Source organism: Magnolia sinica, chromosome 4 (genome assembly GCF_029962835.1).
Source record: "Magnolia sinica isolate HGM2019 chromosome 4, MsV1, whole genome shotgun sequence".
NCBI lineage: Eukaryota > Viridiplantae > Streptophyta > Magnoliopsida > Magnoliales > Magnoliaceae > Magnolia > Magnolia sinica.
Genome location: NC_080576.1, coordinates 24585590 through 24610878, shown reverse-complemented (window position 1 = coordinate 24610878; position 25289 = coordinate 24585590). Strand labels below are relative to the sequence as shown.

Below are 25289 nucleotides of genomic sequence, written 5' to 3'. Positions count from 1 at the left end.
GATATTGCAATATTATTAGATGATACTTAATAACCTAGAGAATCAATAAATATCATCGCAAGGTCAGGTACATGGCTGAATATAGAGCTATGAGTTGTGCAATTCATAAGCTTTTATATATTATAAGCCTTCCTTAAGAAGTACATTTATTTAGTGATGAAACAATTGCTTTATTATGATGATCAAATAATAATATATATAGAAAGTAATCTAAATTTACATGAAAAATTAACTTACATTAATTAGATTGTCATTTTCTTTCAAATAATATTATGTTTAAGGAAGTCGTCACTAAACATGTGTGCATCAACTAACATTTGACAGGTATCTTCACCAAGCAACTATCATTTACACAAGGTTCATTATCAATATAAAACCAGGTATATTAGAAATCTATGTTCCAATTTAAATGGGGAGTGTTAAAAACACGTGTTATGTTAATTTAGTATAACCTTATTATACACTAACCTTGGTCCATTAGTTCTCATTAATATATTATATTTTTATCAAAAATAATGAGTGGTAAAGCATGTGAATGGTCTGACTTTATTATTTTTATCACTTAACTTATTTTCATCTTGTTTATCTTGTTTTTTTTTTCTTCATCTTCTTCTCCATTCTTATTATGGATTACTGGCAACAATCACCCATATATATATCCAAAATGTTTGTAAAAATTACATATCTTTTATGCCCTTAATTCACAAGAAGCCAACTTGATTTATTTTCATGCTTCACTTGAAATAATGTAATACAAGAATAAATATAGACAATTAAATATTCAATAAGGGCGTGTTTGGATTCACGTGAGTGAGCGGATTGTATTGTATTAAGGGCGTTGATGGGACATGTCCTGCCTTTAGATATGAACAGACGTGCGACGCATACCACCCGCGCGAATACGTCTGAGAGCCACTTTATTTCATCAATGGGATTGTACAGCAATGACGGCTTTTCAGCATCAAACATGTCTCCGTGCTGGGGCGTATTGAAGACCGAAATAAGTTGGTTTGTAGCCATTTCAAACAGTCCGTTCGGAGAACATGAATGTTTACTCCTTCGTCTCCGAATAGCAACACCGTGACTCTGCATGTCCGATATGAACTCTGATTTTCACCTCTCATAGACAGACTACATCTCTGGCGTGTACAGTTCCTCGCTGCCAACTTCCTCTTCCAAAAGCGGGTGGCCGTGCTTCTCAGACCTACTGCGCAGAGTATTTCGTTCAGGTATGCACATGACTCTTCTGGAAATCGGTCATGGATTCATCCGACCTTTTTTATAATGATCGGCTTCTACTTCTATACAATCAGGTGTATACACCGTGACCGTATACAGTCTATTACCCATCTTGCCGGTGTTTACGGACGATGGTGAGGCAATCGTCTCCTGACATACCTTAATATCGGTTTTAGATTAAGATTCAGTTGCACACTGGTAATATGGAGAGGATGGGTGCATCACAGCCTTCCATTTCCAGAATGCCAAATAAAGGTGGTGTTTGTATCCAAAAAATCGTTCTATAAGGTGGATATGCCCTGTATTACAAAAACATGGTAGTTATTGAGGTATTTTTCTGTTTTATTATGGAAACCGCAAGTAAAAATTTTCTAAATACTGACATAAAACAACTGAATGCATGAACAAGTGCGTGGATTGTAGATTTATGACTCCCTAGATTTGCTACATCTGCTGTCGTGCATGTTTGATGTATCTTTCTTGGTTAAAGGTCTATAAAACTATTCCCTTTCAATCTGTTGTGAAATCTGCTGTTAAAATTTTGTGTTTCTTATGTTTCATGTTGCCCACCTGAGATTGAGAGTTTTAAAAACTTTCTGCTGTTAAAATGTTTATTCTGATATCTTCATTAACTGATTTAGTGGAACCAAGTGTTACATCTACTCTTTCTAACTTTGTGTATATGAATCACTTGATGTAAACAGTTATTGAATTTCAATTCTGCTTAGCAGAAAGTAAAATATAAGCAGATGATTATAAAATAACTGATAAGGCTGCATTATGTGGTTTTAGCAGCTATAATGAATTCCTCGAGACTACATCTTCTTCTTCAGCTGTTATCTGCTATTATTGCAATGTATTATAATATCTTCATTGACTGATTGAAGAACCAAGTGATTCATGTACTCTTTCACAGTTTGTGTACATCTTCTTCGAAAGAAGTTACAGTTTCTTTGTTTCAATACAGATCAACAAAAAGAAAAAAAAATAAAAAAACAATTTAAAAAATCATAAACGTAAAAATAAAAAATAAAATTAGACATATGCTGCTGGTACATGTTGTTTTTCAATCAGAACTTATGTATATGCTGCTGGCACATGTGGTTTTTCAAAAGAACTTATGTTAAAAACAAGTTTTTAATCTGTCATTTGTATCTTCCTGTATATCTTCTTCTAATTCTGCTATTATCAGATGAGATGTATCAACTCCGTTCAGTGACGATCATGCATATCCTAGTGAGAAGCTGCATATAGTGATCAGTTCTTATGCAATTTGAACATAAAAGGTTTATATACTATTCAAAATTACCTTTTCTTGCCATTGTCAATCATATCCTTTTTCCAATTTCCTTTAAATTGTCATGGCTTCCGAAAGCTCGAAATGTTCTGATGATAGATCATCTAGTAGTGATTGGCATGAGAGTGAAATAATCGCTGCCATAACCACCATTGTAGCCCCAGTAACTGTAATGGGAGCGGCTGAATATTATCGCCGTTACTGTATAAAAGCTAAACCCAATGATAGTCACATTGAGAGGGATAGGTTCATAAGTCGAATTATACGTAAAAGCGATACTGAGTCTCTTGGGCAACTGAGGATGGATAGGGACAAGTTTTTTGAATTATGTTCGCTGTTGAGGGATCGGGAATTACTTTCCGATAACAAGAGATGCGGCATGGAGGAGCAGGTTGTAATATTTCTTCATACTGTTAGACATAACATACGTAATCGTGTAATTGGTCGTCATTTTACACGATCTGGTGAGACAGTGAGCAGACACTTTAGCAGAGTGCTAAATGTCATAATCGGTCTATATCCCGAGTATATGAGGTTTCCTGGTTTACACACATCCAAGAAAATTTCTGACAATTCTTTGTCGAGTTCATATTTTCAGGTAAACTGGAATATATATTAGAGAAATTCCTAACTTATAAGTTGATAGCTAATGTTCGAACTGATCATATATACCACACTTCTGATTGTAGGACTGCATCGAGGCCATAGATGGTACTCATATCCATGCTTATTTGCCTAAGGAAAAAAAGCTCCACTTTCAGAAATAGGAAGGGATATCTATCACAAAATGTCCTGGCCGTATGTACTTTTGATATGAAATTTGTATACTTGCTTGTTGGTTGGGATGGATCCGCATCTGATGCTCGTGTGCTACAAAATGCACTCACCCGTCGCCTTGACTGTTTTCTTATTCCACATGGTAATTGCATATAAGGGATGATTGTTCTTTCTGTATATAATTATGTGTGATAAATATCTGAAACATATCTTGCAATTGTATAGGAAAATATTATATTGTTGATGCTGGATATGCACATGCGCCTGGCTTTATGGCACCCTATCGAGGTGTCCGATATCACTTGAACGAGTTTCGTGCTGGAAGGAAGTCTGCCAATAAAAAAGAACTTTTTAATTATCGTCACGCACAGTTGCGAAATATCATAGAGCGTTCATTTGGCCTTTTAAAAAATCGCTTCCCTATTCTACGTACTCCTCCTCAGTTCAAGTTTATAACGCAAGTGAAAATTGTTATACCTTGCTGTGTCCTTCATAATTTCATTCGCGTGAGTGGTGATAATGGACTTACTGAGGTAGTTGAGGACAGTGGGGACAATGTAGAGGATGGTGCGCCATCCCTTGTAGATGTAACCTCAATAGATGAAGGACAAGTGTTCGCTCGGTTGACGGATCGTGCGTGTGATGAGTGGACCAGGAAGAGAGAAGAGATTGCTGATAGAATGTGGAATGACAGCCTTCCACGCACAAGACAACGCACTTATATTAGCTAATTTTATGTAATGATCCGCTTAGTCAAAAGCGAAAATATTTACACATAATTTCACCAAACTTGGGATATTATCTTTAATGTTCGTGTTGAATGTCATTATGTTTGCCTATGAGTCATTAGTATACTGCATTACTTGACTGTAGCTGTTATATCTCTATTTACATTTTCTTATTGTAGGATCTATGAATTTTCTAAGGAGCACTGTCAAGGACCCGAGAAAGAAAGAGGTGGAGCCATCACCTTCAAAGAAGAGTGTTGCTTCAAACCAGTGCCCGAATTCAACAACCGTAGTAATTGGAACTCCTACGAAAAAGCATACACCCTCCCGCAAAGGGCCATCCCCGAGACGTGTATCCCAACCCTAGCATAGTGTAGGCGATCCACATAATAAAGGTAGTAGACTACAATGGCCAGACACCATGGATAACGCTTTGGTTGACGGGTTGGTGGAACAAGTGAACCTAGGACTTAAAAGTGACGTCGGGTTTAAACCCGAAGTGTACAAGGCCACGATTAAAGTAATCTACGATACCTGTGACATTTTGCTAGAGAACCATCATATTTCTAATCGCTTACGGACCCTATACTGGGCGCCAAAGAGGCTGTACTGGGCAATAAAGGACACGCTCAACGCCTCGGGTTTTGGATGGGATGATCAGAACAAGATGGTTCTTGCTACAGAGGATGTATAGGATGGATACATCGCGGTATGATCTTCACATATAAATGCTCTTCAACTTTGTATAGTTTAATTTTACCAATTTGATAAAAACATTGTCTTTGTGTGTACAGACACACCCCTATGCCGAACGGGTGCGAGGCAAACATATTAAAAGATGAAATGACCTCGCGTTCATGTTTGGTAATAACTGTGCCCACGGTGAATTTGTTAGTGCGGCATATTCTTCTCCGATATCAGGCAAAAGGCGAGGCCGTGATGAGTTCGACTCTGACGATGAGTCGGATGAGGGGGCTTCCCAGACAGTACGTTTGTCATCCTCTGACGAGGCAGACCGGAAGCCCCATCCCTGAGTTCGAGGTGGTGATGGATCCTTCTTAAATCGGAGAAAACGTACTCACAATAGCCCAATAGAAGCCACTTCAGGTTCTCTTCATAGCCGCACAGAGGGGAGTGAGATAAGCCGTGGGCGGAGGAGTAGGCCGAGTGAACATATTAGCGAAAAGATGGGGGAAGTGGCTGAAGTTGTTAACAACCTAACCATTACATTAGGTCAAGGAAAAACAATGACGTGTGTACAACGATTGTTGGGTATCCTGGAAGAGGTGGATGGTCTTTCTCATGAAGACCAACTCTGTGCTGCAAGGTTCTTGCAGATTGATGTAGTCAGTGCTGGGTATTTTATAAAGATGGGTAATGAACGCAGGAAGGAGTGGATAGAAAAAGCGATCCTCCCTCGTTGTGTCGCGGAATGAGAATGTGACACGTGGTTCATATCAGATGACTTTTTATCTTTTTGTGGTCATCAACAGTTTGTTTGAATGGTTTGATGTATTAACTCTTTTTTTCCTGAGTCTGTCATGGCTCAGTTAGGATTTGGTCACTTCTTATCTGCTTTGGATGATATATATGCTGCTGGTGCAGCACTACTAACTGTTTGAATGATACATATGTTGTACTAGATGGACTGATATTTTCTTAACTGTGTGCTTGCTGTTACCCTCGTAGTTTTGATGTTACTTGCATGTTGAAACTAATGATACTACTTGCAGGTTGAAACTCTGGACTTACTACATCTTCTCTACCAAGCTATCCATCTTTTTTTGATAGTGGAGATACATTTCAGTCTGGTTCATGTGTCACTAGAGTCATACAATGATCGGGACCGTGATTGTTATTCTGTCTTACTGATTTTATGTCACTAACTTGAAATGTCAATATGATGCTTTTTTAACCATCTATGTTATACATTCATGTTGCTACTTACTGTTCTGAAAGCTATACTAATATATCTCTCTCATGGGTAACCGACGTGGATTAAGATGCTCCTCCCTTACGGTTATATCGGATTATTACTGGTAATGTCTCTACTTTTGAGAAATATTTTAATTGATCTATCGACATTTCCTGATACTGTAAAGGCTACTGTGAAAGTTCATATTCCAGCTGAGTTTTATTAGTCTGGTTGTTACTGTAATTACACATATTTGTCAGATTTATGGTCTGTACGTAATCAGTACAGAGAGCATGTGCAAGTGTAGGGTTAATGACCACTATAGTTCAGTGAAAGTTCCAGAGTTGCTTCTTAGTTACACTTTGACTTCTATATTGTGCAATAGAATGCAGAGGATTTTTTTTTCATTTTCAATTTTTGGTAATAGTCTTCAGTATCCAGCAAGTAGAAATTTAACTGTCTCTGATGGATTGCTGACACGTTTTTATTTGTTATTCTCTTTACCTCCCTTATTTAACTTTTGAAATATACAATGCTCTGCCGAAGGAGAATCAGTATAGGACTGATACAGTTTTCTGTTTTTGTGTAAATTACCCGGTTTACTTCATCATATTATATAGAAAATCAAAGTAATACTAGTAATAATTCTGCTTTTGAGAAGCTTTTAATCATGAATGTCAATGTGAATATTTCATTATGGACTGATACAGTCTTTAGTTGCATTAAACTTGACAGGTTATTTTTCAAATTAGGGTCCTGAGATCAGTGAAAGGTCTGAAGCTCGATTGTGTTTGCAAATTTATTGAGGTGGTAAGGAGATTTAACAATGTTGTCAATGGCTTTTCAGTTATGTGCGAGGTTGTTGACCTAAACAATTCATTTTATTTCCAAATGTGGCTGTGGGGATCTATTTGCATCCTGTTTCCCAACGAAATGAAATTTGGTGCCATCATCTTAAAAAATCTGGTAATATGTAGATTATATAGTACAAATAGAGGCAAAAGAAAGATAAAAGTTTTCTTTTTGTTTTTTTAGTTATTTTCTTTTTTGTCATTTACTTTCAGATATCATACCCGATTAAGACATTTGTTTACTCTTGCAGCAGAATGAAACAAAAGTATTATGTGATTTTTGTGGGAAGAAATCTCGGGATTTATGTCACATGTGATGCATGCAATGCTCAAGTTAACGGATTTAGTGGTTGCAGACACAAGTCATTCATGACTTATGAAGATGCTACGAAAGCCTGGAATGAGTATCAGGTTTTTCGGAATTTTTTGTTAGTACATTTTGTCTGAATTTTTGTTAGTCGAACGCAGTGACGAATGCATCATATCCTTCTATTGGGTTGTCAAATTTTTTTACTGTTTCTATATCATTTAGGCAACTTTTCCCAATCGAACGGTGCAGCATACAACTGGAAGTGGGGCTGCTCATGCATCTCATCGCCACTCAACAATGGAAAGTGGCAATTGTGTACCACCTCTCACGGTTTTGACCAAAATCGGCACCAAGAATGTCTGGGATGATGGCAGGACTAAGAGGATGCCTGTTGCTGAAGTTGGAGAGGACTCTTGCATGGCTTGGCTTCTTCGTATGCTGCTTAGGTTGTTGATTTTTTATGATGGTATTAGGTTGTTTTGTCGGTTCTAGTATATGTAAGGCTGATTGGGCTGAAACACTTTGCTGTTGTTTTTTTTTTTTACCTTTTTCTTTCATGTTTTCTTGTTTTGTTTGTTTGTAAAACATGATGGTTGGGGTCTCTGGTATGCTTGTGGGACTGCTTTCTCAGAGATATTCAAGTGCGGTTGGATACACCGATCACACATTCACATGGTAATCTAGGGTGAAATATGTTGGTAAATTTTTTATTTTTAAATTTGCATTGTCCCGTGAAATATATTGACTGATATTTAATTTTCACCCTAAAAAAGGTTCGTATGATGAGGATAATATATTCGTCGTGAATTTGGGCTAGTGGATGTAACATCGAGGCCGTTAAAGTGGTCAATCAAAGTAACTGATAATGGATGAACGGTCAGGATACTTCCAAATAGCTGGTGGTCTCTGGTATGCAGGTTTTTATGTTTCTCAGAGACATTCATGTGGAGTTGGATACACCGATCACACATTCACGAGGCTATACGGTCATCATTCATGTCCACCAACGTGATGGAGAGCAGTGATTAGTCACAGGAACAAGACTGGGGTTGCCCGAGATAATATGCACATTCTTATGTACAAATATGCCTCATAGTACACAAACTACCATATATATATATATACACACACACAACGTGTGCCCCTTATACGTCGTTTCCAAACATTGCCCTGTACTACAAATGGTATACATGGAACGACAATACATCCTATCCAAACATTGGTTAGTGGCAGGTTTCCCCTGGATGTATTCTGAATATCGCCCAATGTATACGTGAACAGTACCGGAATACAATACAATACAACCAAAACGTGAATCCAAACACGCCCTAAGGAACATGTGTTTAAACCATTGAGAGAAAATAAAATAAAATATCTATGTCAAGTATTTTCAAATATCACAGCATCGGATACTCTTACGTTCATCCGTGATATAAAACTCATTGATAATAACTGTGAGATTACTTGTAATCAAATAATTAAATAAAATGCAGCTTAACATTATTAATGAAATTGAACAAACTAGCTAACCGCATTAAAGCTTTCAAACTATACGAATTCAACTCCCACATCATCGAAATTTATTGGCTAACAGTAAAAAAAATAGGACTAGTGTAGCAATTTCATATTTCTTTAAATTAAACCATGCGTCAAAACAAATATAATATATGCCCATCACTCTCATTTCAAATTTTGATAACGTGGTATTCTAAAATATTTCAGATCCATTTCAGTGACAGGTAAATTATATAAAAGCATGGTACACATTGTGGTCTAACTTATGAAATCGATTATGTCCCATGTCATATGCTACCATTAACTCACATTCATTCTTACAGGAGATATACTAGTATATTTTTCTTAACAATGTTTTTGTTTAGAAAATTCAAAAGGTCTATACTTTTTAAAATGAGTATGGAGGTGGATTTACAGAAGTAAATTTTTTCACATTGCTTTTAAACATCATAAACATGATCAAATTGTCATGTTAGATATCTCATTGGCATGGAAGTATACTATTTTAACTTGGCTCTTGATTGTCAAACGATAGTCTAACTGAATAGTTAATAATTGATTGGTGAGTGATTTCTGATTAGGTACAAAAATCCATGTATCGCATTTCATACACAATCTCAATCGAAAACTATCCATTATTCAAACTGCTCATAATATTTAGGATTACATATGTTACGAGAAATAGACTTATCTTCAATAATTGGGTCAAGTGGAAAGGATCCATTAACAATAGATGATAAAAGGAAATATCGATCCTTACCTTCACGAACGAGTTAGCGTCATTGTTGTCCAATATCTATGTTGCACGAAACCTCTAAGCTGCCTCCACCATAGTTCAAGCTACTCCTTACTCTTTGCACTTCAAAGGGACTATAACTATAGGTTCCTGCCAATATGAAGTTGGGCATTATTTGTTGGGGTTGATGAGGACATATTCATTAAGGTATTATCATAAAAAAAAAGGTTTATAACTACAGTTGAAACTTCAAGGGCTTGTTTAGTTGCTTATACTTACATGTATTTTGGAGTAATATCAGCCACTTTGTAATTATAAATGTTCAATGGTGTTTGAACTTAAGATAATATAAATAATAAATGCACAAGAAATTCACAGTTATTAAGTCGGTATAACCCGTACAATGAAATATCGAAGGCGAAATGTGAATAAGAGAATGTAAAAGGTCATTTTAAACGTGGTACTTCTTACTCAATTGCAACTCCAAACTCAAATAATTTGATATGATTTATGCATATTACATGGAAATGCATGTAATTACATGCAACCAAACATGCTATAATAGGAGGTAAAAAAATTATAGCTCTAAGAAAGCTCTTTATGTGAACCATTAATATATCCATGTTATATTCATGTTGACCATGAGTTTCACTAACTCATGCCATAATATGAGCCAAAAGTCAAGTAAAATCCAAAAATCAAATGGATCACACTAAAACAGTAAGATGAAAATATCCACGATTGAAACCTTTGTAGGCTTACTTTGATGTTTATTTACAATCTAATAATTTTATAAAAAGATCCCACTGAGATGAAGGATGACAAAAACTTCAGCACAATCGAATTTCCCATGGCCCGATGAAGATTTCGAAGGTGGATCTCTATCCCCGCTAGTTCTCATTGTACAGCCCAGTTGAGTTATGTTGGACCACCATCCCCATCATTTCTCCCCATGAGAAACAATGTGCGGCCCATTTTAGTTATATTAGACTTTCATCCCCATCGTTTCTCCCTATTGTTTCTCATGGTGTGCCCACTTCAATTTTGAACCTGGCTGAATTTTGAGTTTACCTTCACACGAGCTGCTGCAGCCAAAGAACGGAGTGGATATAACACAAAAGTAAATGTGGGTTTGCGTAACTTTTGCTTATGCGAAATTCGAGTGCATGGCTTAGGGGGTGAGAAAAAACAACGGTTTAGATTTTCCCATGGAGCCTGTGCCTACAATCTACATGGTAAATTAGCAAATTAAAATATTTCGGACATTCTATACTTATATTTGTTGGCTGACGCGCAACCTTTGCAGATCCATCGGACATGCTCGACACACGTGTCAGATCCACAGGCATAATGCGGTGAGTATGGTATGCTTGTCTAGCAGGCTTAAAAAATTAGAATTTTGAATAGGCCTGGCCCAACAGCCCGACTGCAATTACTTCAAAATCCGGTGTTAGAGCAACCCAGGCTCGGCCCATTGACAGCCTTGTGGCCCATAAGCAAAGCATATTGGACGTGGTTTGGATGTATTCTTGGTAATCCCTAACTGTAGGGCCCACTTTAATTTATAGGACTTACATCCACACTGTCCATCCATTCTGACAGCTCATTTTAGGGCATGATTCAAAAAATGAAGTAGATCCAAATCTTAGGTGGACCATGGAAACAGTCGTGATTGAATCCCCACCATTAAAAACTTCATGGAGGCCACCAAAATGTTTATTGGCCATCCAACCTGTTGATAAGGTCACAAAGACCTAGATGAAGAGAACAGACAAATATCAGCTTGATCCGAAACTATCGTGGCCCACGAGAAGTTTTAAATGGTCGATTACCACTGTTTCTTTTTTATGGTCCACTTGAGATTTGTATGTGCTTCGTTTTTGGGATCATACCCTAAAATGAGTTTTCAAAATGTATGGACGGTGTGGATATAAGGAAAATATATCAAGGTGGGCCCCACTGTCAGGGATCCCAGCCACCTCCGTGGATCCGGGGATCCACCGAAGCCGCGCCCAAGCAATCTAGGGTTTTTTAAGAGCCAACGCTGGACGGCTACGATCTTACTTTCTCAAAACGATAATCTTGACCGTCCAACTACTTTTAAAAGCAAAACCACCGTAGGGTTTGTGAAGCAGCAAAGGTGGGCGTCCGAGCTTCCTCTTCTTCCCGTCTTTCCTTCATTCTGGTTTTTTCTCGTCGGAGGTAACTTGTTATTGTGAAATCTTCAGATCCCAGCCGTTGATTTTCATACAATGAAAGCCCGCCTCTTCTTCTTCTTTCTTTCGTTCTTTCTTTCTTTCTTTCTTTTTTTTTTTTGAAATAATTTTAAGCCTGTGTTTTTCCATGAAATTATTTTCTTTCATATCCCGTTTCTCTGTGAAGTCCAAAATCATCTCATGATAGTTTACTATTTTCGTAATTTAAAGCCACTTCGTGTCTCCCCCCCCCCCCCTTTCCCTTATTATTTCAAATATCTTCATAGATCTGTTATTTTCTTTGAGTACAAACCAGCCAAAATGGCATATTTTCTGCTGCAGATGTATTCTTATTTTTATGAAATGACCGAAATACCCACACGTTTTCAAGTAATTTTCACTACAAGTGCATAGATCTGCTTCGTTGATGTCTGCTGATTGGATTTATTCAACCATGGTTTTGCAAGTAATTACAGAAATGCTTGTCATGGAAAAAATGAAAACAGTGTGTATTCTCTGCTATTCTTCGATGACCAAAATGTCCTCCCGTAAAACAAGGAAAAGAGAAATCAAGGCTGGAGTCTCAGAAAGGCTTTTCTGCCAAAACCCAATGTGGGTTTTTGGGAAGGAACACTATAAAGCCCGAGAATTGGCATATCTTTTGCCATAGGCCTTTGGTTGTGGCGGCATTTTCGGTCGTTTTCCAAAGATGGCGTTGATACTTGATATTTTCCAGCTGGTTGCATTTCTGTAATATTATGCAGATCCAGGGGTATTTGGCTGGTTGCCTGCAAGATGGTCTCTTTGACAGAAATGATTGCATTGTTATTATTTTCTAAAATTTGGTGATTACTCCTTCTAGGTCTATATAAAAATCATTGTTTTATTCCAATTTAGGGCCGATGCTTTCTGTTGATTCCCCCATGGAACAAGGGCATTTTGGTAAAATAATATTGGTTTTGGATAGTTTATTGTTGGGTGTCTTAATATATAAAAATCCCTTTAAAAAAATTATGATTACAAGTCTTTGATTGATATTCTTAAAGACATTATTTCATCCAGTATTTAAAAATACAGTGTTTTTCCATGTTTGGTATTGAATCTCACATTTGGGGCCCATCATTCATTTACACAAACCATTTATCTGATGGCCCCTATTCTGCATGAACCATTCCCCAAGAATCTCTTCATGCGGTGAACTCAATCCATGTCGTTGTAGGCATTTACATACATGGTTAATAAGAAATGCACCAACGGTTCACATCCAATGGAGAAAGACAAGATTTTGATGGTTAGGATCTGCCAATTGTGAGATTCTCTGGGTATGCTTCATCCATGATGGGAGCCATCAGATTAATGGCCTGGATCAATAAGTTATGGGCCCGACATGCACAGGTAAGTTACCAAATGGGGAAGTTCGTTGTTTCTATTGAATGGGGAACTCAGAACTTCATTCTAAGTATTAGAAATTTAGGATTTATCTGGAGAAGGATGTCATTGTAGGATGGGCCCAAAATGTGACAAATAAGCAAAGAGAAGTCTTTGAGAAATCATGCAGGCACACTTTTATTGATGCTGTGGGTATTATGCAGCAGGTTCATGATTTCTAGGGTGTATGACCCTATGAAGTTTGACTTTTTGCAGTCTTCAACAATCTCTTGTTTGCAAATGTTGCACTAATTGGGTGTTTTGGATGTTGCCCAAATCTGTGGACTGTCATGCGGGTAAATCTTGTTGTTCGTAAATTGCAAGATTAGTGTTTGGTGGGACATGAAAATGTAGATGAAATGGTCGCTGTTATCGTCATATGTATGAATTTGTTCAGTTCTAATTGTGGACGGAGCCTTTTTTGTTGGAATTAGCATGTTTCGGACCTTTTTTCCCCAGACTTCTAAAGAATATTTGAATGCATTATGAAATATTGATATAACTCATTGTACCTTGAGTTTTCCACAGGGGGAGGAAGATTATAAGAATGTCTCATCGCAAGTTTGAGCATCCTAGGCATGGTTCTCTAGGGTTTCTTCCTAGAAAAAGAGCCTCTCGACATAGAGGAAAAGGTCTTTACTTTTTCTCCTTTTGAAATCCTATTCTTTCATTGTGCACCTTATTCTCTAGTTTATTCTTGAAGTTGTAGCTTTTGATATTGAGGTTTCTACCTTATCTTTAGTAATGCCTGTGAAGCCTTTGCACATTGCTAACCTTGTTATCTTTAATGGTTTGATTTTAGTCTTGAATATTTTGATGTAAGTATGTTTCTAGATAATGTAATGAGAGGGTTTAGCTTGTTCCCCATTGTTTTCATGTTTTTAATGATATAGAAGGTTTTGTGCAATTTTGATCATGCAGTTTTCTTTCGATGATTTCATTTGTTCATGTGAAAGCCCCTTTCAAAGGGCCTTAGTTCGTCTACTTTTTCTTTTTTAATAGTTGTTTTGCCTCTCATCATATAATCCCACAACAAAAGCCTTTTTGAGATTCTTGTTTTGTTGGTTTCCTTAATAGTTAGTTGGATTGGAGTGTTGTGGTTAGAGGATAGGGCCTATATATAATATATTAATAGCCGGCAAAAATGTGGTGAGTAAAGCCAATCTCAAGTAGATTGGGAATCGAGATAACGAGATGCTGATTGGACAAAGGAACAAAACTTATTGAATCACCTCCTTGAAGATAACTACGGTTCACTGAGGATGGTAAAGATTCACTAACTCTCACATACATTAGATTCACTAACTCTCACATACATCCAATGTATGTGACCGCATAATTGTTGTGTATAGAACGAATAATTGAGGATTTGCAATTTTCTCTAATATAAAGTGGCAGACTACCATAATTTGAAATTGGAATCTAATTTAACCTACTATGACTTGAATATGAGCTACTAGAAGATTCAAGTCTGGTCCTTGTGGTCACAGGCAGATTTGTAGCAACTTGTTACAATTCTAGGAGTGTTTTAATAAGGAATTCACATATATCTTGGAGTAGAAAACTTCTAATGGAAGAGTCATTTCTAGATGCTTTCTAATGATGGGAATATTTAGAAAGCGAAATATGTTGTCTTTGAATAGCCATGATTTGTCTTCTATTTCCACATGCATGCATATGGTCATTAGTCCAAAATCAAATTTTAGTGTAACAGGGACTTTAACATAGATAAAGGGATCACATCTGCGATGTATGGGCCCACTTAGGATCTTGCCTTGTAAGTGATGTTTGAGAGGGACTGGTAAATAAAGGTGGGCGCACAAGATCGTTGGTTCATATCAATGCTTGGACTTTTTTCTAGTATGATCACATAGATAATCAAATTTTCAAGCCATTGATTGAATAGTTAGGATTGCTCTATCAGTGTGATTTTTGAGACAAACGGGCAAGCCAAAGGTGGGCATCATATGATGGACCGTCTAGAGCAATGATCAAATTGCTTATAGTATAATCAATTTGGGCTGTCCATTTTCAAGCCCCATTTTCTGGTTAGCTCATTTGATTAAAATGACTATTGAGAGGATTGAGCAATTGAGGCATTTAGGACCTCACACAGTTCAACGCGTGCATCCAAGCACGGACATTGGCTGATCAATATGATGAGGTGGTAAGATGTTATGTCAAGATTGAATTGCTTCCACCTAATGATTGTAGTTAAAGTTCTGTGAGATTTGATAGTGTAGGTTGTAGATTTTACCTTGTTTGATTGTTTCTATAGTCTAGTTCTTGATCTCTTTATGGATTCTCATTGACTTGATTAGCTATCTATATCAGATGAAGAGCCAAGTGATTTATTTTCAATTGATAAGACCTAGATGGTTTACTTGTTCTTGATCTCTTTATGTATTCTCATTGACTTGATTAGCTATCTATATCAGATGAAGAGTCAAGTGACTTCTTTTCAATTGATAAGACCTAGATGGCTTACTTGGACCAAATTCATGGGTTTGATTGAATTTGTAGATCCACAACTCACATTGGATGTCCCTGATTTCTGGAAAGTACTAAAGTCCCCAACTCCCCATGGATGATCAAGTAAATCCAATACATCAACTGTAGAGATTCCTACGCACGATCAACTAAATTTGGTCCAGGAAGATGATCTGCATGGCCCAAGTTTTTTTAGTTTAATTGGATTATGAGATCCACAGGTCCAATCCGGTGGCCCCAATTGCAGACAAGTCTTATAGGTAATATCTATGATTCAAGTGCATCCCATTCATCAGTCGTATCATACGGTATAATACAACCATATGGTTGTGCAAACAACCTTATATGCAGGTTGAAGAAGGTATTTATAATTCAGCTGCCTGGTTTCCTCATTAATTTTGTAATTTGTCTGTCATTCTTAATTTGGTTTATGATCTATCAAGGGTCCAAAAATACTAGCTCTGTAATCCATATGGCATCTATGTTGAGTAAATCAAAGGAAAAATAATGTTTCCAGTTTCTACCTTCCTTTGCCAAGAGAATAGAGATGCGTGTCAATGCTAGTTTTAAAATCAATGCGCTAATTGAATTTTGTCCATAATCTTTATTTTCTGTATTCGTCATCGTCATGTGGATTGCAGAAGACTTGGATGCTATATTTGATACATCAATTCAGATCTGATCTCTGCAGTTATATTCCATCTATTTGGCATTGTTGGAAGTTCTGATTTGTAGTTTTAGCAATCCTTGATAGAGCTTTATAACTTGTGCAATTAAAAAAATGTATTGCATAACTTCGTCACTTTGTAACTCTACGACTATTGCACTTGTTGGAGGAATTGAAGAAGGATAAGAAGAGGAAGACTGAGAAGACAATGAGTGAGAACAAATGGTGATTCAATGGAGGGTTCTTTAGATTAAGGAATAGTTGGATGTTGTGGAGGGTCGAGCTTTATAACTTGTGCAATTAAAAAAATGTATTGCATAACTTCGTCACTTTGTAACTCTACGACTATTGCACTTGTTAGAGGAATTGAAGAAGGATGAGAAGAGGAAGACTGAGAAGACAATGAGTGAGATAGCGAGTGAGAACAAATGGTGATTCAATGGAGGGTTCTTTAGACTAAGGAATAGTTGGATGTTGTGGAGGGTTGAGTGTAATGTAAATCACAAGGTGCTATATTTGGAACAATAGTGGCGATATGTGAAAGGGGACAACCATCAATGAAATCAACCAAGAGAATCTTTGTAGTTGAGGAGGTGAATATGGAATTGTTGAAGTAGGGATATTTCCTTTTTGCATAGCTTGTTAAGGAGGAAAAAAGGGAAAAGAAACTAAAAAGCATGGGCATTGTAATGATTATTTCAATCGCTACCACTAAGAGGAAGATTCCATTTTTAGGCGATTCATATCTTGTGTTGGGGAATTACAATTGTAGAAAAGGCTAATGGGATGTGTTTGTTTTTCATTTACACCCTATAAATGCAGGTAAATGAGTAATAATGACTTAAGTATGAATTTCAGGTATTTCTCTCCTTCTATTTCACATGTTTGATTTCACAGAAATCATTCATCATAACCAATTCACACTGTTTGTTTTCTTCATGAATTTGGTAAATACATTTCAAGTAATGTTATGGTGTTCCGCAGAGAGTGTGATGACCATCCATAGATTGGTCTTTAGAAACACATCGATCGACCAATGCATTTCAGATCTTGGCGACGTGGGTGAGACGCTGACCATATGGCCAACCTTAATGTTTGCCATAGTCAAATCCCTGAAAAGATGAAGATGAAAGAAAAGATGTTGAAGAGAAACAAGGAGTGGATTAGTAGGGGGTGTTTGCCGAAATAGTGAGTAATGAAATTAGAGAAGGAAAAATCGAAAAACATACCTTCGATTCACCAGGGGAGAGGAGGAAGTTGGATTTCATAGCAATGGATTTATAAGCTCGACTGAAGGACGTGCATATATCACTTCGTTGTTACACCTTCGGACCACTGAAATAAGGGAGCCATATTGTCATTGCCTTGAGAAGCAAACCGAAATTCTTTAGATTTCCTTTGGAAATTGCTGTAATCGCAGCAATGGGCCATGCACCAAATAGAGAAAAGATGTCTTGCAAGGAAATTAGTTTCTTTTCCATGTTTTTTCCCCCTTGCTTATGTAAATGGCTCTTATGCAAAATGCTGTGGTAGAGCCCGAATAAGCTAGTAGCATCTGGTATCTAAAAGTGCTTTTCATAATTTTTTCATTATCTTCTTTTGAAAAGTGCTTTTAGGACGCCAGTTGTCGCTCTCTCATTAGGGCTCCACCTTATTCCCATTTTACTGGCTCTATCGTATTATTGCTCTTCCTTAGTATGAAGAACACCCCATTTAATAATGTTCGCTCAATTTGCTTATTATTTGAAAAGTTAAAGAAGCATGATGTAGAATCACCAGTGGCCATGTTATATGAGGAAGATCGTCAATATATTATTGAGAAGCTATCAATGACGAGAAGAAGGATTACCTATAAAGTCACAAGGATGGAGGGAGCATCACTCTGAAGCCTATGTTTGAGTAGGATTTGGTACATCCACATTAGTTGTTTAGAGTCATTGGGCCCAACTTGAAATTAAACGGGTATTCGTTGAAATTTCTTATCCAATAAGTAGTAGGGCCAGGCATGGGACCTTGCAAATCAACCAGACCCAATGTAGGCACGCTTTTTTTAAAATGGGTCTAATTTGGGTGTGTTTGGATATGTGGAATCCAAATGGAAGAGAAACCTAATTCCCATAGTAAGATTGCATGGTTGTTTGGATAGAGATGTATTCCACAAAGAAATCGTTACCCTTATCTACATTGAGGATTCTTTAGCGCAAGATACAAGGTGATTGTATCTCTAATGAATTTGAGATTTCCATTTGCTGCCCAAACAAGACAAAAAATGGAATCCCTTTTTCAATAGCATTGATGGGAATGATCATTAGAAAATTATTATTATTATTTTTATCATGTCCATGCCTTGATTCCTCCTAATCCAAACACGCCTAAAGAAGCTATGGAGAATTACTAAGTCTTAACTAGAGAGTGCAAATTGGGAAATTATAATTAGTTGGTAGGTGAAAAAATTAGGTGGATTGGATATTTTCCCATGTTACATGTTGGCAGGAAAGATACGGATGATCTACTCGAAGTGTTCACAAAAAAACTATTGTATGTGATTATTTCTTTGTCAAAAGAATGAGGGAAATAACTTGATGAGTGCTATTGAATATTGTTGGTATTTGCTCATGTGGATGGTGATTTCACGATACACTTGCCATATGTGCGGATCTAGGGGGGGTAACTATGGGAAAGCCAAGGCCTGGACCTAAACCCAACCCATGAATCTCATTGTTCGTTGTTTGTATCTTCCATTACACAACCTGTTAAATTAATGTCTTATTTTGACTTTGACTCGGCATAAGACCTGTGCATATTTTAACGAGTTGGGTCTGGGCCACATTTAGGCCCAATTAGTAAATGGTTAGGTTTGGTGCTCCCTTGGCTAGAGACCCTAAGTAAGAGGTTCCCAATGGGAGCATTTTGATCTAAGGTGATGATCACGGGAACCAAGGAATGTCATTATGTCAACGGGCTGGGTTTGTTCAATGGATACTTGAGTCTGTGGGCCAGTTATGGGTGTAGATAAATGGTATGGGTGTGGCTTTGGGTATTTTTGAGCCCGATTAATAATCAGGCTGTTTGTGGGTTGTACCCAACTCATACTCGAATCCCACACAGGCCCCATGTGTATGGGACATGAAGTAGCTACTTGCATTCTTGTCATTTTAAGATGTTGATGTGAGTAGCCCGCGTGCCCACTCCAAAAGTGGTGTTGGTGTGTTTGTTCCTGGCATCAACATTTTAAAATCGCAACAATGCCCCTAGCTAACTCCCTCCACGATTCCCAAAATCATCTCCTCTCCTATAATAGAACTACAATACAATTTGTTTCCCACGTTTTGCCATAGGATACTTACAAACTATAGCCTTTATGTATTGGGTTATTGATCAATTATCCATACTGTTTACACGAAATGCATCAACTTTCAAAGGGAAGAAACCCCCCACCAAAAAAAAAGCAGAAGAAAAGAACTTGTATATCAAAATATTTGAATGATTTAATCATTTGACCCAGTTATGGACATTGTCTGCAACCCTTGGATAATAAAGGGTGTAAGTAATTGCAGTCCTATAGATCTTTTGGTTCTCCCCAATCTACGGTTTGGTCCATTACATGAATGGTGTGGGTTATGGAGGAGAGCCCAGATCTAATGGATCAATTTATGTATTCTTTTTCAATATGATCTGGATTTATTCTTTTTGAACTCCTTTTAAGAAATCGTTGCATGTCTCCTTGTGAAGGCCCTCTGATTTGCAAATCTATCTTGTACTATAGTTCACCACCAATTTGAAAATTATGGTGACTCATCTCGTCACACATGTCATCACTCATTATGTATGGCAATCCACGTCACTTAAAACTGTAACACTATGGATGGAGCATATCTCAAAAGCCACAATGATCAAGCAATCCTAACCGCCACTTCAAGGCTGTGAAATTGATGGGTAGGTTTTTAAAAGTCAGCGGATTCAAAGGATTCAAATTTGAAGGAAATCACCGAATGAGGTTTGGGCGAATGGTCTTCACCGTAGGTTTGCTCCCTATAGGTGAGGGTTCGATTCCCCTCCTTGGCTTTACCCGATACACGTGGTTGTGGGTGATTGCGTGTATCCGCAGGGATTAGTCTCACTTCAAAAAAGAGGTGGGGACACCCTGTGTCTTAAAAAAAAAAAGTAAAATTCGAAGGAAATCAAATTAGATGGCAACTTCAAATAATGAATGGGTATTTGATACCTTAATAGGTGCCCGGCATACCTTAAACAGGCAAGAGTGCCCATCCCCATTAAAGGCCTATCATGGTATGGGTACAGTTCCCATTGGTGGGTATGGGTAACCCCTGTACCTGGCCCGTTAGCCACCCCTACCACAAATTTGTTGGGTTGATTAACGAAATCCATAAAGAATGGTTGGATCAATTGAAGCTGTTTGAAGCATTAATATGGTTCCACACTGTCATCTGATCAACTTGGAGTTACCAAGTGATCTAGATATTTAATCTAAAGTTGGATGGTCTGATCTTATGTACCTGGATGCATCGTCTAATGTTTTGGATGAATCTCTCAGCCTCCCTGACAAGCGGTAGCAATTGTAGATCTTTTTAATGCCTTTTTCTTAAGCCCCTTCTATTTAAGGATCCTGCCCTACCATGCATGACTTCCCATTCACATGATGCATGGCATGTTTCTTCTTTGATGACTCAAATGGGGTCACATTGGCAAGCTCCAGACCACCTTTTTTTTTTCCTATTCTTGTTTGACACAGGTTTCAGTTGCAGACTGATTGGCAAGCTTCCTATACTTGAATTTTGTTTGAATTGATTTAACTGTCTATCTGGTTTTCTTGCAGTTAAAGCATTTAAAATTTAACTTTCTTTGCTTCTTTGGTCTGCCATCTATTACTGATACAAGTGATTAGTTTATTATAAAAATGTGACAGATAGCCAGCCATCAATGACCTGAAAGACTCTTGCGGGAGACTAGCCTTTTAGTTGAATACCTAGTCAACTTCAGTTTTACTTTTATGATGAGCCAGCATATGTATATCCATGCATCTGAATGCCTTAGTTGGCTTAATCAAATTTCTAACATGTCATTTTCTGTATCTAATCTGTCCTGCACTCCTGCTAACTTGCAATTAAAGCTCTTCTCAATAATTTACTATCGGCTCGTTTGATGAGGTTGTCTGTTTAGTGTTCTGATTTGCTGGTTATTTATATGACGAGGTTGTCACTTTAAGCTTCTGATTTGATCTGTTTTCTCAATGGGTCAATACAGTAAAATCCTTTCCAAGAGATGATCCGAGCAAACCTTGCAGACTGACAGCGTTTCTGGGATACAAGGCCGGTATGACTCATATTGTCAGGGAAGTTGAAAAGCCTGGTTCAAGTAAGTTTTTTTATTTTATCCATCTCCATATTAATGTTTTCCCTTTGAACAACTCTCTCTGCCATGACTCTGATGCACAGGGTGATGGGGAATCCTCACACCCTAAATCTACAAGTCAACTCCATGATCAGCCTTTTGGAAAGACTTGTTACTATTCCTTGTTACAAAAAGTCTTATTGTCTCTCTCCTTCCACAAGGGCCAGAGGCCTACAATCAAAGCCACAGAAAGAATGTAGTGTTGCTTGACACCATGTTGTTGTTGTTTTTAAACTTTTCATAATTTGGATGTTGATGCTCCAAGATGCTTCCAAAGCCATTCCATACACTGTATTTTCTTTTCTCTGCGCCATTGTATTTATTATTATTAATTTTTTTCTTCCTGAAAAGTGATAATAGATGTTGCTTTCTTGGATTGTTATGGTTGTCCTGTTGTCTAATGAGTGGTATTTTATCCATGTAGAGCTCCACAAGAAGGAAACATGCGAGGCAGTTACAGTCATAGAAACACCACCTATGATTGTTGTTGGAGTCGTAGGTTATGTAAAGACTCCTCGAGGTCTTCGTTCCTTGAACACTGTTTGGGCTCAGCATCTTAACGAGGAGGTGAAGAGGAGATTCTATAAAAACTGGTGCAAGTCAAAGAGGAAGGCCTTTACCAAGTATTCAAAGAAGTATGAGACTGAAGATGGAAAAAAGGACATTCAGGCCCAGCTGGAAAAGTTGAAAAAGTATTCGTCTGTGATTCGTGTTTTGGCCCATACTCAGGTGCTGTGTTTCTCCTCTACGTGGCTTCATCTTTCTGGTTTTGCTCATTATTTCTCATGATTATTAGTAAGTGGAAAAGGCAAACTGTGACCCCCCTGTCTCATCTTCTGCTCGACAAAATAGGCGCTAAAACGCTGACTTGACAAAGATCAATGCCGGGTTGACCTTAAAAGCTGGCTTGAAACCTTCCTTTTTTCAGGAACCCCCCTTCTAGGAAGTGCCTGTGCACCTGCCCTTGTGGTGCCGGTTTGGAAGTCAAACTATATTTGCATTTAGCCAATGGCCATTGCGCTCAATTTGGTCTCTTGCTGTTTTTACTCACTTGACATTTCAAATGGAATGCGGATTGTGTTTTTTTTGGGCTTTTCAAAATAATGCATATTAGTAGAATTGCAAGAGAGCACCATAGCTTTCAATGCATTTTTGTGCTCTTTACCAACTGTCTTACCATATTTCCATTTAGTGGAATGGCCATTGTGCTCAATTTGATTGCATGTCGCATTTTAAGCTTTTAGCTCACTTGCCATTTTTTTGTGGTAAGTGGAAATTCCTATCTAGTAGAAGTACGAGGTCACACCCTTCTCTACGGGCGGCCTTCAAATCTTACAAAACCTAACCACTGGTTCACAGCCAGGTGAATTTCATTTTGTGGACCATCATCATGCAGGATTGTACGCGATTATGCAGTAAAGCTCATGTGCATGCCACATGCCAGCATGATAGATCTGAGATCCAATCCACCCATTAGAACGGCACTTTATTGATGCCCAAGTCCAAGTATCAGGTTGATCATGGTCAGGTCTGCTAGAGTTAGCAAAACAAATGTACCACTCCAAGATAATTGGCTGAAGTATATTTTCTTACACATTCGCCTGTTTCCAATACTCTGGTCTACTCCCTGAGTGGATCGGATAGTTTTGGGAAAATGTGTTCAAGGTCGAACCTCGACCAACCTGATGGATGGATTGGATCTCGCACACATGTGCCATGCTGGTACATGTGTCATCTTGCGCGTATAGCATTTGATATGGTTTGTTCAGGAATTAGCTTGAGCATCTGTTTTTTTTCCCTCCCGTATTTGACATGAGCAAGATATCCTGGATTTCTCTTTTGTAGATTAAAAAGATTAAGGGGCTGAAACAGAAGAAGGCCCACCTGATGGAGATCCAGGTGAATGGCGGGACAGTTGCTCAGAAGGTTGATTTTGCATATGGCTTTTTTGAGAAGCAGATCCCTGTGGATGCCGTTTTCCAGAAGGACGAGATGATTGACATTATTGGTGTGACCAAGGGCAAGGGTTATGAAGGTGTGGTGACCCGATGGGGTGTCACTCGTCTTCCCCGCAAGACTCACCGAGGTCTGCGAAAGGTAGCCTGTATTGGGGCCTGGCATCCGGCTAGGGTTTCGTTCACGGTTGCTAGGGCTGGGCAGAATGGGTACCACCACCGCACAGAGATGAACAAGAAGATTTACAAGCTTGGAAAGACTGGGCAAGAGTCTCATTCGGCCATTACAGAATTTGACAGGTTAGAACCCCCCACCCCCCTTGTTTTTTTTGCAGTTCATATGGCCCATTGAATCTTTATTGCACGTGCTTTGTCCTTTTGGGTTGGTTTCTAATGTTTCTGTCCTTTGTTTGAATGGCCAAACAAATTGAAAATAGAAATTGTTGATGATGTAATTCCTTTCTTCTATTTCTTTTATTTCTTTCTAAACTTCCCAATGCCTTTGTGATTTACCTGTAGACATCAGAACTCCATAACAGAACAGTTCTATAGATATTTGCTCATACATCTCTGCTCTCTTTATAGTTTGGGGAATGCTCGTGGGATTTTGAGCGGGGCTTGTCTTAAAAATACCTTAATTAGTGGGAAAATAGTTTCCACTGCCAAAGCCAATGTTTCTTGCTTCCCGTTTCCTGCATTTCCTGCATTTGTTTCATGCTTCTTGGTATGCCCGACGTCATATCCTGCATAGGATGAGAAGATGAAATCAGCATATTGTTTTAATATTTGCGTTTGGTGATGCATGGCAAACAGTCCTGCAAGCATGAATATTTGTGGAGATGCACTTTCCAAAAGGGCCTTGTACTTTCCCCACATTGTTGATTTTTAATTACAGCTACCCGAATCTTCTACTCTACTTGTTGGCATAGTAACTAAAAATTTTAAATCCCTTTGTGAATACGTTATTGGTTCATGTAATGAAATGCTGGAATTTCCATTTATCTTTTCGTGCTAGGACTGAGAAGGACATAACGCCCATGGGTGGCTTCCCCCATTACGGCCAGGTCAAGGACGATTATGTGCTGATCAAGGGCTGCTGTGTCGGCCCGAAGAAGCGTGTGGTCACCTTGAGGCAGTCGCTGCTGAAGCAGACATCTCGCCTGGCCTTGGAGGAGATCAAGCTCAAGTTCATCGACACATCATCCAAGTTCGGCCATGGCCGTTTCCAGACCACACAGGAGAAGGCTAAGTTCTACGGACGGCTTAAGGTGTGAGTGGCATTTTGGGTTTTGATCCTAGTCTTAGTTGGGTTTTTATGAGCCGCATTTTGGGTTTTGATCCTAGTTCTAGTGGAATTTTCTTGAGTACAGAGATTTCTATTTGCATTATTTAGATTCTTTGGTTGTCCATCTGTGATGGGATTGTTTCTCGTTGAAGACTGAAGATTCATGATGTGGGTTTTGTTTGAAGGTTTTGATAGAGGATGGATTTTTGTCAGTTTTGTCTCAAGATCTTTTCCTTGATACCGTCCAGTGTCAAATAGGTACATGCATGTCTTCCATCTCTGTTAGATTGGCCCACCTTGCTGCACTATCGGATTATCTAGATTGTCGATTGGTAGGGCCTTTTTGGTTGATGGCTTTTGGTCGATTCAACAGAAAGGCCCCATATGGGTCCCACTACTCTGGACGGGCATATGGTTTAAAATCTCACTGATCGGACAAGAACGGAGAATGACGGCAGTTGAAATTTGACATGTAAAATCTCCTCTGAC

General features: G+C 38.2%; 1 protein-coding gene across 1 annotated transcript; it reads left to right on the top strand.

Moving 5' to 3' along the window:
* Window positions 1-11426: 11426 nt before the first annotated feature.
* Window positions 11427-25012, top strand: LOC131242811 (large ribosomal subunit protein uL3-like). The gene is made up of 6 exons (XM_058241708.1): window positions 11427-11570; window positions 13520-13623; window positions 21414-21524; window positions 21985-22289; window positions 23406-23815; window positions 24531-25012. The coding sequence occupies exons 2-6, from the start codon at window positions 13539-13541 to the stop codon at window positions 24787-24789; spliced, it is 1170 nt and encodes a 389-aa protein (XP_058097691.1). The 5' UTR covers window positions 11427-11570; window positions 13520-13538; the 3' UTR covers window positions 24790-25012.
* The last annotated feature ends 277 nt before the right edge of the window (window positions 25013-25289 follow it).

Excerpts from the sequence above, each read along its gene's own strand:
- LOC131242811 (XM_058241708.1), top strand. The coding sequence starts at position 13,539 with ATGTCTCATCGCAAGTTTGAGCATCCTAGGCATGGTTCTCTAGGGTTT. Across the intron at positions 13,624-21,413 it reads CTCTCGACATAGAGGAAAAG|TAAAATCCTTTCCAAGAGAT; the intron begins GTCTTTACTTTT and ends GGGTCAATACAG. Across the intron at positions 22,290-23,405 it reads GTGTTTTGGCCCATACTCAG|ATTAAAAAGATTAAGGGGCT; the intron begins GTGCTGTGTTTC and ends TCTCTTTTGTAG.